Genomic DNA, 12,440 nt, shown 5'->3' with positions numbered 1-12,440 from the left:
TAAAAAGTAATGCGATCCTAGAGAGTATCTATGTCTCATAAGCCAAACCCTAATTTGGGAGAACCCGTCCATCTATAAATAGAAAGGTGTCCCAACACTCAACTTAATCTCATTTTTATAGATTGCTAATGCCAAAACTTTGCTATCCACATCTTGCACAGAGGATATCTCAGCTCAAGTTGCTGGCCACTGCTGTTTGTTGTTGGCACCTACTTCCTGACACCTCCCCCCCTCCCAGCTGTTGAGGACTCTTGCCCACTGCTGAACAAGCTGCATTTGTACCGTACAAACCATTTGCTTCGTGTCGCTTGCTACCCAATGTCATCAGCTGCTGCATTTTGCAGTCTACTGCCTGTCACCTATTGCCATGTCATCTACAGACCTCCATTTTGTTGATTTTGACCCTGCCTAACCTGTCTATCATGAGTGATTCAGCTACACTTGAGCTGCATTTGCTGCTGCTAGATATCTCTGGAGGCTATTTGCTACATTTTGGGATCCATTAGAGTATGACACACTCTCCAGCTCATACTCTCTACCATCATGCTTGAGAGATCAGAGTTCGAGGGTCAATATTTCACCTTTATATAGTGTGTTAGCTGCATTGAGTATCGTATATATTCAACATTCATTTTTCATTCATTATCTTCTCTAGTGGTCTTTGTCCCCCCGAGTTACCCTAACGCTAATTGTGTTCTTTATCAGTCTGTGCTTTGTTGCACGATTGTTTTTGTTATGAGTAGAGAAGTATTTCTCAATAGATACAATGATTTATTTAGATGGGAATGAGAGCATCTTTATGGCCTTTGTAGTGGCCATGGAGGTATTTTATAGAGCATTAGATACATTAATTAATTTGCACACGTCTTATGGATTTTGGATATGTGGCACTACGTAGCTGGAATGATGACCATATGAGAGTTTCACCTAGGTTTCTTACTGAACCGTAGTGACATATCTTGGATGCCATGTGAGATTGACAAAACTTTAGAGCAACAATTGCTTCTTTTAAGCATCAGATAGAAACTCCTTTATTGAAACTCAACGAGGCTTTCATCAATAAGGGGAGTGGTAGTTCCCAACTTGGTTCTTTTGATGATGTGGTATATTACTTCTTAGTGCGCGTTCTCTAGGTTATGCATTGTACTAGGTGAAGCATCTGATTTGAAGCTTTATTTGGTTAGGAGGAGACGAGAGCTCAACTAAAGGAAAGGTGGCTTGGGATGTCATTATACATCTTAAATCTAGCTAGTGCCTTATTGTTAAGCCATTATCGGGGGTCTCCTTCCAAGTGAGGAGTCTTGGATGAAACTTTTGCTACGTAGCTTGCAGTCTATTACACTTACATATGGAGGACCATGGCAGCCTAGCATTAATTTGATTTTCTAGGAGATTAGGACCAGAGGCTTTAGGAGGAGTTTTGAGGTTGGATTTCAAAGTTGCTATCATCAAAGCATATGTGTTTCATCTAGCTCACTAGCTATTTTTGACCATAGTTAAAGAGAAGAGGAGGTAGGCTTTTCTTTTCAATCACTATTAGTGATTAGAGTCATGCCATACTCTTGGATAGAAGACTTACCTATCCTCGTGGAGATTCTCTTACAAGTTGCTACCTTAATGTGACATTGGTCTGCATTTCACGAACTACCCCTAGAGATGTAGAGGCAGAGGTTATGGGGTCCCCGGGGTACTGGAGCTATGATACGGACCATATAGAAGGAGTACCTCTTGAGTGGAGGACAAATACAACCACTCTTGATATGATAGGTATCTAGATTGATACTCCACTTTGTTAGGTGTTTTCTCAATTATTACGTTCTGAAAAGACCTAGATTGAAGAGACCTACATTGGTCTCTCCTCTAGAAGGGACATCCTCCTTGGGGTCATTGTGACTATGAGGGAAAATATATTCACTTTCATGGTGGAGTAGGATGGTTGCCTTAAGAGACATGTGTGAAATGTGGTGAGCTGGAGAAATTTTAGAGACATTGCCTATGGGAGTGTCCTAGAGCTTAGGAGGTATGGAAAAGAGCCCTCATGATGGTCTTCCATGGCACATGTTTGTGATTGGGGGGATGGAACTTATGTCAGAAATAGAGACCATGGTTGTGATTGGGGGACTAGAGCTTAGGTTAGAAATAGAGGCTCAACATGTGGATATGAGGATTTTTAGGGAGCCACTCCTTTCTCATCATTGGCCAGCATTTGAGCAAGATTTTCACTTTGAATTATTTGGAGGCACAATGGACTTATGGGCACTCTCATAGAAGGGATTTGATTGCTAGTTACATTTGGACTGCAAGGAGTGCAATAATGCTATAGGTCCCAGGATGTTTCCACTATAGAGATTCTCTTGATGGTTTGGATAGAGACCATCCATACTCTCCATGGGACATGGGAGAGGCTCTAGGGTGGCTTTGAGAGGATGATGAGGAGAGATACCTTCTTGCAGACATGGGACTCCGGCACCTTTTTTCACACAGCCCCTTAAGGTGGTCTGACATTATGGCCCATTAGATTGTTTCGTCACACAATTGTTGTTTTTTTCATGTACTTAGCTACACTCTAAAGGGGTCTTTGTACTTTGTGTTTCACCTTAGGGGGCTTTTTCCTGACATGTTATTAGTATAGTTTTCTTTTCTTTGAAAAAACAGTATTTCAGTCTATTCTTCCCTAAGATCAACAATGAGAGGTCCTATGTGGACAAGATGGAGGAGGACACTCTCTTTTAGCCTTAAGTAAAGCCTTACAAGTGGTTGGATCTCTTCCGTAATCCATCCTCATTGCCACCCATTTTAGGTGAGGGCTATGAGGTGCAAAATGAGCTCTATGGTTTACTGCCATAGAACCATGGGTGTCCTAGTATTGTGTCCCCATGCATCAATGGACAAGCATCCATTGTGGTCAATCCAATGCCTTCACACACGCACAAGATAACTAGTGGTCAGTCTCAAGTTTTTGCTAATGATAATTGTGTCTGCTCCACAATTAAGAAATTTGGGGAGTCTCCCTTGAGTAGTGGATAGTTAAGTTGGCTGGATGGTAGACAACTTGTGCTGCTCAACATTTATAGGATAGTTGGGGAGTCTCACTTGTATAGATGGCTTGTTGTCTTGGTTTCCTTTTGGTGAGATTTTAGTCTACTTTTGAGAGGATGTAAAGGCACCTTGCGTTGCTTGTCTCCTCATGCCCTTGGATCTCCCCAAAGTCTTTCATATCTAACTTCAAGGGTATGAGTGATCTTTGTTAAATTAAAATGAAGTGGTTGGTACCTAACAGTTCTAGAAACACATCTATGTTAGACTTAAAGAGATTTAATGTAGGTCTTTTTAATATGTAATGATTGGAAAAATACCTAACAGTTCTAGAAATACAGCCATGCTAGACTTAAACAGATTTTATTTTGGTCTTTTCAGCCCTTTGAAGCTTATTTTGATATTATCATTGTATATTCTAGCAAAATACTAATCTATCCCTTATAAAAATTTTAAGGTCACATGTGTCTCTCTATTTCCTTGAGCTCAGCCCATATCTATTTTATTGCAATAAAATAAGATGAAGAACCTTGTATAGCACAGCAATGTATAGTGACATCAACAATATCTAGCACCTAGATAAGTTTCACCTTGATGTTTTAAATTGTTTAATAATCACTACTGATCTCAACTGCTTACTCAAAGTTTATCTCAGTGGTTGAATGTCTTTCTCAAAGTATTTGCTATGATATGCCAGGTTCATATAAGAAATATCGCACCAGGTCTGAAGTAGGGCAGAGGCCTTTATTGAGGACGGGTCATAGTATCACTCAAGCTGGCCCAATAACATACATCTTTGGAGGACGTGTTTCCAATTATGTTAAGGCACTGTTTGTGATGTCTAGCTTACAAACATGGTTTCAATTTCTTTACTGATAGTTAATGCTCAATAATTGTTAAAGCAATCCTCTTGTTGACTAGGTCGAAGAAACATTTGCAATTGATTCACGCACACTTCTGTGGGCTAAGCTATCCACAAGTGGAAGCATTCCCACTGCTCGTGATGGGCATGCGGCTGCATTTGATGGAAACAAAAGGTAATTCTTGAAGTCTTCCAAGAAAAGTAATCGCAACATGAAACCCCTTAGTGATTAACATCATGAAGGTAAAATACTCAACAAAAATCTTCAGTACTAAAAGATACAAGCATTGGGAAGAGACATCTTCCATTTCGGCAGTCTAATTATCCATAAAACTTGGAGTAGATAACATATTGCCTTCCACTTTCTACTATGCACAAAAGATTACAGTAGATCCCTTCAATGATGGAAGAATTTCTTGACCAAACTCCCAAACTATTGCAAATTTAATCAATTTAGCATGTAGGATTGCATTAATAGCATTGTAGAAATCCACAAAGGAATGACGTATCTTTTGTATGTGTGAACAGCCTTCCTCAATGCGGATTTCTAATGTAAACAAGTGATCAAGTGTAGATCATCCCGTCCAAAAACCAGCTTGTCTGATTGCCTTATGTCCATATGCTTACACCCAATTGATGCTGAAATTTTAGCTAGTATGTGGCCAATAAAATCATTGTATAGCTCCCCAATACTGGGTGAATCATTCACATATGGAGCAAATAAAACATGTATACGAACACAAGAGCTGACAAGTCTACAATGAGAGGCCTAGGAGGATATCCATCTTCATATGGATATTAGCTTGTAGGATATTAGTAGTTCGCACTTCACTAGGATATGGCTGGGACCTAGTGGCATGCGTGAGATGTGGTGTACCAAAGGAGATATAAATACACTACCCATGGGACTACCCTAGATCCTAGGAGGCATGGAGTAGAGCGCTCCATTTGATCTTTCACAGCACCATGGAAACCATGGTTGTGATTTGGGGGGACTATAGCTTGGGTCATAAACACATGCCCAACATATGGACATGAGGATGTTTAGGAGAGTCTCTCTTTTCTCACCACTAGACAACAATTGAGTAGGATTCCCACTGCAAATTACTTATAGACACAATGGAATTGAGGACAATGCAACAAATGGGAGTTGATTGTCATATTTTTGCTTGGTACATCTAGATTGCGGGTTGAAGCCATGCCATAGACCCTCGGGATGTATCCACAATAAAGACTCTTTCAAGGATCTGGGTAGAGATCATCCACACTCTCCACAAAAGATGGAAGAGGATGTAAGGAAGCTTTGAGAGGATGAGGAGAGATGCCTTATTGTGAACATGGGACTCTAGTACCTTTCTTCACAGCGCCCCTTAGATGGTTTGGCATTATAGTCCACCAGATTGGTTGTTCACACAACCATTGTATTTGCAATGTACTTAGCTATTCTATACAAGGTTCTTTGTACTTTGTATATCACTTTAGGTGGGTTTCTCCAAGGTGTTATTATTAGAATTCTCTCTTCTTTGAGAAAAAAAATCTAGCATATGAGAGCATTTTGCTATTAACTTGTTATGATCATGTGCCTTACTAATTATGTAGTCAATCAGTGGCATATCTCAGCATGCTTTGGTGAAAAAAAGAGGATGTGATAGGACGTGATTGAGTGGGCATGGGAGAGTAGGATGATTAGATGCAAAAGAGAATGTGGTAGGGTGTGACTTTGTGGCTGTAGGATGATTGCTGGGTGGTGGAGCTCATGAAGGATGAGCTACATCTAAGGCAGACAGAACTCCTTTTGGGGGGGGGGGGGGGGGTTGTGAGATAGAGAGAAAGAAGAAACAAAAAAGAAGAAAGGTGTATTAAACGTTTGCAAAAGGCCAATGTGGCCTATGAGACAAGACCAAAGTATATCTATGTTCATTGTCATCTCATCATGAAGTGAAAGAAAAATGCATCTTAGTATAAGGTTAACATCTAAACATCTAAAGCGGTCTAAGTCTAGAAACTGTATGTACAAGCTACAGTAGCTCCTCCCTAAATATCAAGGTCAACACATGATCCTAGCTATGATGTGGTGCAGGGCCACTCTACTAATGTGTTAGAGGAGTGAGTCTCCTCTGCCTTGCAATGATGGCTTTGATCTGGCTATAGTTTGGGTCCCTTGGTTGTCTACTAGGTGGTTGAGGTCTCGATGCTTGGAAAAGTGCAATGGCTCTATCTAGTGTGACTCCAGAGCATGGGGTAGATGCAGTTTGGTGGGATGACTTTGTACCTTCTAAACTAGTAGTGCCTTGTTATTTGATCTTTGGTTCAGATTGCTCTCAGCCCTAGTCCCTCTGGGCAAGTTGGTCTCCTATCCTATAGTAGTGCTATGTGGCACCTTTAGAGCTCTAGGAGGAAAAGCCGTAGACATCTCTGGTCCTCATACTCCATGACATTGTAGAGAGGTCTGAAGTCCTCACAGAAGAGGCAATTATACCTCCCTTGTATGTCATAATACACTAAATTTGCATATGTAGTGCTCCTCCATCTCGGGCTCTTTGTCAACCAAGAGTTGGCATATCCTATCCTCTGCTTGGGTATCTATTCATTTGATTGCCTCTATCCTTAGCTGGTGGGAGGAGGTGCGTATCCATCCAATAGCAGCCGGCATACCATGGGAGAGGTGCGTGTCCATATACTGTGGTCAGAAAATAAGTCCATCCTTAGAGAGATGTAGGAAGTGGTTCCAGTAAAACTCCATGTTTTGTCTTAGAGGGAAAGGTGGTTGGATCCAAGTCCTCGCTATCTCAAGACATCGGCCCTAATGACTAGCTCAAATCAGCTAAGGGGAAGTGGAGGAGCGTCTAGGCTGTAGACCCTACAACACCTAATGATCCCTCCTCTTCATAGGACCCTCTTCGCACCTATTCACACCGTAGGGATAATTCCTCTGATGCACCTGCCACTCGACTTCCTCCTCTTGCCAAGCATCCTCTGCCTCCCAAAGAGCAATGGCAACAACAGCAATCGACCTGATCATCACCGCACATCTGACCCTCTAGCCTAGTCGGCCTTTGATGCTACTGGTAGAGTCATCACTCCATGGGATTGCAAGTATGAAGGATCTACCTCGCACCCCACTGATGTGCCTTCCTCCTCATGGGTTGACCATCCAAGACCCAATCCCTTTCCGGTATTGGGGGACTTCTTTGAAGATAGTGTACTGGAGACATTGGCAGTAGCGAAAGCTTAGGCCCACACAACAAAAGCCTATTAAAGCCCCTGATCTTTTGTGTTTATCTAGTCTCGGGGTGCCTTTTGCACTCTTGTCTTTGTCTTTGCTGAATCCCTTGTTTCTAGCTCATACGTGTTGGCTTACTGCCACCCTTGCACTTTGTAATCTTATGAAGTCGTACTTTTTTTGTAATTAATGTAATTACCCATTATGAAAGAAGAAGAAGAAAAAAAATAGGGAGCTAGCGTGCAGAATACCTTATTGCTGAACTGCCTACCAGCATGCAAGGAGATCAGTGTGCCGATGCCTTCAATAATGCAGTGGTAGACGCTTTGTGTCTGGACATGGATGAGGATGAAATGATCCCAAACTTTGACATGGAACACTCTGAGCTTCTTGTCAAGCACTTCAAGTGTGCTGAAGCCTCCTTGGTGGAAGGGACAAATGCATTGCCTTGCAAGGAATTGCAACTTTGTTGTGTGCTACAGAGATGGGCCACACTTGGTCCTATGCTGAAGTAGTAGGGCAATCAGATGATTCCCAGGACTTGGATTAGGAGCATGTTTTGGAATTTGCCAACACTTTTCTTGGGGAGTATATTCAACATAATCAGGATAATTGCAGTGACTTTGAAGAGAGTGATATCATCCTTACCAATGTGCATACAAAACCTGTTGTGCTTGTTCTCCTTCTTCCATGAAAAAGCCATCATCATGTTCGTTACTGCTAGAATTCCTACAATGTGTTACATATGCTCATGGTTGACGAGTGTGGTACAAGAGGACTGTGTGGAGGACATATTTGTGGCCTCAAGGGGGTTTTATGAGGTCATGCTCCGATCCCCATATGAGTGTGAGGTGCCTTTAAATAAGCTGCCATTATTTTTTGATCACAAATTGGTGCATGTTGTCCCATGGCAGAATTCATAGAATTTCTACAGCAAGAATGTTCAGTTTGGGTGGAAGTGGAGGGATGTCGAGCCGTGTATTGGCTCCTTTTGCTTGATGCCTGTCCAGGATTGGCAAAGTGTTGGTACCCCCCAGTACCCGAGCCATCAATAGAAACAAAATGTGCATGCTTTGGAATACCTCTCACAAGCATCCCACTTGGCTACTGGTGAATTTCCCTGGAATGCACATTGCATTTCCATCTCAAATGGGGAGCGTTTGTGGGACATTGCTTCAACTATGGAAAATTAGGTCACTTTATGGAAGAATGTACTGAAGCCAAAGAAGGGACCACAGACAAATAAGGTTCAATCTGTTCAACAGGATGGTACTTCTATGCATGTAGATGCCTAGCCCGTAGGAAGAAATTTGGGCAAAGGCAAACAATTGCTATCACCTGTGACTGATGATGTCCATGACTGGCAAGAGATGTAGTTGAAAAAAGGCAAAAAGCTGAATGATGTTCAAAATATTGGATCCTTGGAGGATACATAGAATACCTTGCATACCTATGCACGCCCTAAGGACAAGCCTTTGTCCCAAGGTGTTGGTGTTGCCCCTTTGAGCATTAAGGTGGCCTCTAATTCTAAGACTCAATAGGAGTCATTACGTGTGTCCCCTAAGTGTCTAAGCGTGGTGACGTCATTACTCCATGGAATTACAGATACCCGCACAATAGCATAGGGGATGTGCATCCGTTCTCTACTTCAAAAGCATGTGGTAACGGACAAATACCTTTGCTATGTGGGAGATTTTCTAGATGAGGACATGCTTGCTATTTTGGCAAATAAAGTTGCAGCGATGCAGCTGCAACCCTACCGTTGATCTCCCATCTCATCATGAAAATTGCTACATGGAATGTTTGAGGTATTTGTTCACATGGCAAACAACATGCTATGTGGCAAACGTTACACCCTAATGCTTGGGATGTTTTGTGGGTGATGGAGCACGAGAGTCACAAAGAAGTAGGGAGAATCTTACACTATCATGGCTTCAAGCTCTTTATACGAGTGTTTCAACAGGAACCCATTCTGGCGTGTTGCTAATTACCAGAGAGAAATTTCAACTAGTAATGATCAAGAGAGATATGTCAGATAGATTTAGAGTTGTGGGCTTGCTTGGATTGCAGTCCTCCATTTCTCATACAATCAGTGCAGCCTGCTTATTGTTTTGTGATCTCATTAAAAAAACAAGTCCCATCAGATGTTGCCAATAGTTTGGATATGGACATCACACAAGATGAGGTCATGGATGTCCTCTTGCACTTGCCTAAAGACAAGAGTTTGGGGTGGGACGTTATCACCAATTAGTTTTTTGAGACCTATGCCACTCAATTGGTTGCACCATTGATAGCCTTATGCTAGCATAAGACAACTAGATATATGATGCCCTCTTGGAAGGAGGGTTTGATTAAACTGATCCCTTAAGTGCCCTTGCCCTTGGCCTTGAAGCATTAGCAACCAATCTTGTTGATGGGCTTTGTGCATAAGATCTTTATCAAGGTGCTAGCTAACAGATTGCATGAATATCTTTCGGACATTATTCACCTTGCCTTGTGTGGATTTATCAAAGGGCACAATATTTTGCACAGCATCTGGAATGTCCAGATGGGAATAGATTATGCTTGATACACGAAACAAGAAATGGTGATGGTTCCGTTGACCTTGAAAAACCCTTCGATCATTTGGAATGGTCCTTCTTGGGTCAATTAATGCAAGACATGGGTTTTGGTCCGAGAATGTACGGACTTATCAATACTATCAGCACGGATTCCTCTTCACAAGTTTTGCTCAATGGTGGTGTCATAGCACCCTTTCCGCTTTGTCGATCAGTTGGGCAGGGTTGCCCATTGAGTCCTTTGTTCTTTGCCTTTGCCACTCACCCCATTCTAACAATGTTGTTACGTCTATGGGCTAGGCATTGGTAGATGACACTTTCATGTTTCTTAAGGTTGATTCAAATAATATACAAAGAGCAATGGCCACATGGGAGTTATTGCCCTTGCCTCAGTACTACACATTAATGCATCCAAGTTGGCCCTTATTAGCTGCACTGAGGGTGATCTTTGGGCCTTGGGATGGCAAGGTGAGATGGCGCTAAAGGCTTGGTTTCGAGGCACTTGCACTATCCCTTGGGAGTGTAGGTTTTTCCTAAAAGTGCTAATAGATTGGATCTCCTTAGGCATTATGGATAAGTTTGTGTATTGGAAATCACAAGATTGGCCTTTCCATGTGAGATTAAAAATAGCATAGATAATCATGATATCGATGGCGTCATATTACCTTTCCTTGCTCTCTTGGTCGAAGTCTCATTTGCAGCAAATTACTCAACCTGCTTAGTTTTTTCTTTGGAAAAAAGATTCTACATAGATGGGTATCTCCAAGATCTCCTTGCACCATGTTTGTACTCCCAAAAGAATGAGTAGTGGGGTTGTTTTGGATTTGGAGACACATGATTGCTCTCCGTTGGTCATTGTTCTAGGCCTTGTGTGAGGGTAGGCAACGGTGGTCCTTGATTGCCAGATTGTTCCTTGGGTCCTAGGGCATCAAGCATGGGAACACCAAGATTTTTGGTTTGTGGTGGCATGTGGTTAATGCTGAGCAGCCTATCCATCTTAAGTTTTCTACATTGTTGAATCATTTGGTCCACTCCTGGAGATCGGTTCTTCTTCAATCTTCTTGGCACGGAACCCACCTTCAAATCGGGAGGTGGCAAACTTCTTGAAAGCAGAAGTGCTGGTGGTTTTGAAGCTTCTCTCATTTTTCTTTTTCCAAGAAAAGAGAATTCTATTAATAGCAACTCGAAGAAAATTCCCTGACGTAAATACAACGTACAAGGAACTTTGTGAAGAGTAACGAGGTACATCAAAGATATAATGGTTGTGTGAACAACCAATCTAGTGGGCTAAAGTCCTAGACCATCTGAGGGGTAGTATGAAAGAAGGTGTCTGAATCCCAAATCCTTGAAGCTTCTCTCTTGGCAAGATGAAGGCGAACAAAGACAGATGTTGAATAGGGTGGCGCGCTTGGGCTTCGTCATTGTTTGGTGTTGCTAAAGCTCTTCTACGTGTTTGTGGGGCTGTTATGTCCTTCAGATTGGTTCAACGCTACTTTCATGTTCCTCAAAGCTATTGCAACTTGTGGAATGCCATTTGCACTCTTTATGAGCCATGCAGCCTCTCCCCACTTTGGACTAGGAGGCCCCTTGGCAAGATAAGATGATTAATGGTCGGTTGTTTTTGGGTCGTGCTTTAGAATATATCACTTGCTGATTCGTGATAAGACTTGGTTTGTCTAGAAAGGCAATACTACATGGGGTCTCCAGAAAAGCCAAGAGTGGTGGAAATTTGTAGTAATGACAAGCCAGCTTCACAAAACGCCTTTTCGATCCAAGGTCTTAACCTTGTGCCTCGGCACTTTCCAAGCGAAGGATTTCCAATGGTTGCTACTTCTTTTGTTAGACGTCGGTAGAAACCCCCTACAATCGATTCCTTGCTTGCCCGGTCACATGAAAGGTTTGGTCACTACTATCGGCCACTTGGTTATGAGTGGTTGAGATATTGATGTCTCCAAAGAACATGGATCATGAGAAATACATTTATCTTTGATGCCTCATTGGGTGCGCAAAGCCATGTAGCCCGCTTGAAAGGGCTTCTTCATTGGTAGCTAGACTTGATTGAGTTTATAGATATCCTCCCTAGACAGGATCTACTTGCTTTGCACATTGTAGTTTCTTTTGCCTCCCTTTAGTCACTCTACTTTCTTTGTATCTTCATTGTGACTATGCACGATCGCCTAGAGCCATCCTGTATTTGGTAATCTTCTTTTTTTTTCGTAAGTAATACAATTATCCTTTATGAGAAAGAAAGAAAGATCTATTAGCATCTCTAAAAGGCCACACACACACACACACACAGAGAGAGAGAGAGAGAGAGAGAGAGAGAGAGAGAGAGAGAGAGAGAGAGAGAGAGAGAGAGAGAGAGAGAGAGAGAGAGAGAGAGAGTGAGAGACTTCTACAGGGTTTACTTTCCATTCTGCCCAGTATGCAACAACATGGTCGCAGTTGGACCGTATATATATCATACAGAATGATGATTTTCTTCCCGAGATGCTCGAAATAAAAGTGTTGCAGCAATATGCCTTGTCGGACCATTTCCCTCTGCAGCTCGAGTTGCTTGCACAACCCATTGCACCTTTCAAGCAATTTCTGGAGAGACTCCCTTTGCGTTTCAACTCGTCTTACTTAAAGCATGCAATCTTTCAGGGCTATATGCAGCAATTGATTGACAGATTCTTCTTGGACTTCTCCTCTCAGGGCAGTGCGTCATTTGAAAGATTGCTCTCTAATGTGCAGTGGGCTGCTCGGCAGTATGGGATCT

At 42.2% G+C, this 12,440-nt stretch overlaps 1 protein-coding gene across 5 annotated transcripts in view; it reads left to right on the top strand.

Moving 5' to 3' along the window:
- The window catches only part of LOC148010708 (dynein regulatory complex subunit 7-like), a 358,764-nt gene that overhangs the window by 115,245 nt on the left and 231,079 nt on the right, over window positions 1-12,440 (top strand). For all 5 annotated transcript variants that reach the window (XM_087671014.1, XM_087671012.1, XM_087671015.1 and 2 more), the window contains 2 exons: window positions 3,734-3,861; window positions 3,958-4,073. In XM_087671014.1, coding sequence (XP_087527140.1) covers window positions 3,734-3,861; window positions 3,958-4,073 — 244 coding nt within the window. The remainder of the gene's footprint in view (window positions 1-3,733; window positions 3,862-3,957; window positions 4,074-12,440) is intronic.

The sequence above is a fragment of the Lygodium microphyllum genome, chromosome 29, assembly GCF_053477565.2.
Source record: "Lygodium microphyllum isolate KBCC chromosome 29, Lygodium_microphyllum_v1.1.10, whole genome shotgun sequence".
Lineage (NCBI taxonomy): Eukaryota > Viridiplantae > Streptophyta > Polypodiopsida > Schizaeales > Lygodiaceae > Lygodium > Lygodium microphyllum.
Note: the sequence above shows the minus strand (reverse complement) of the source record. Positions and strands in the feature narration are given on the sequence as shown.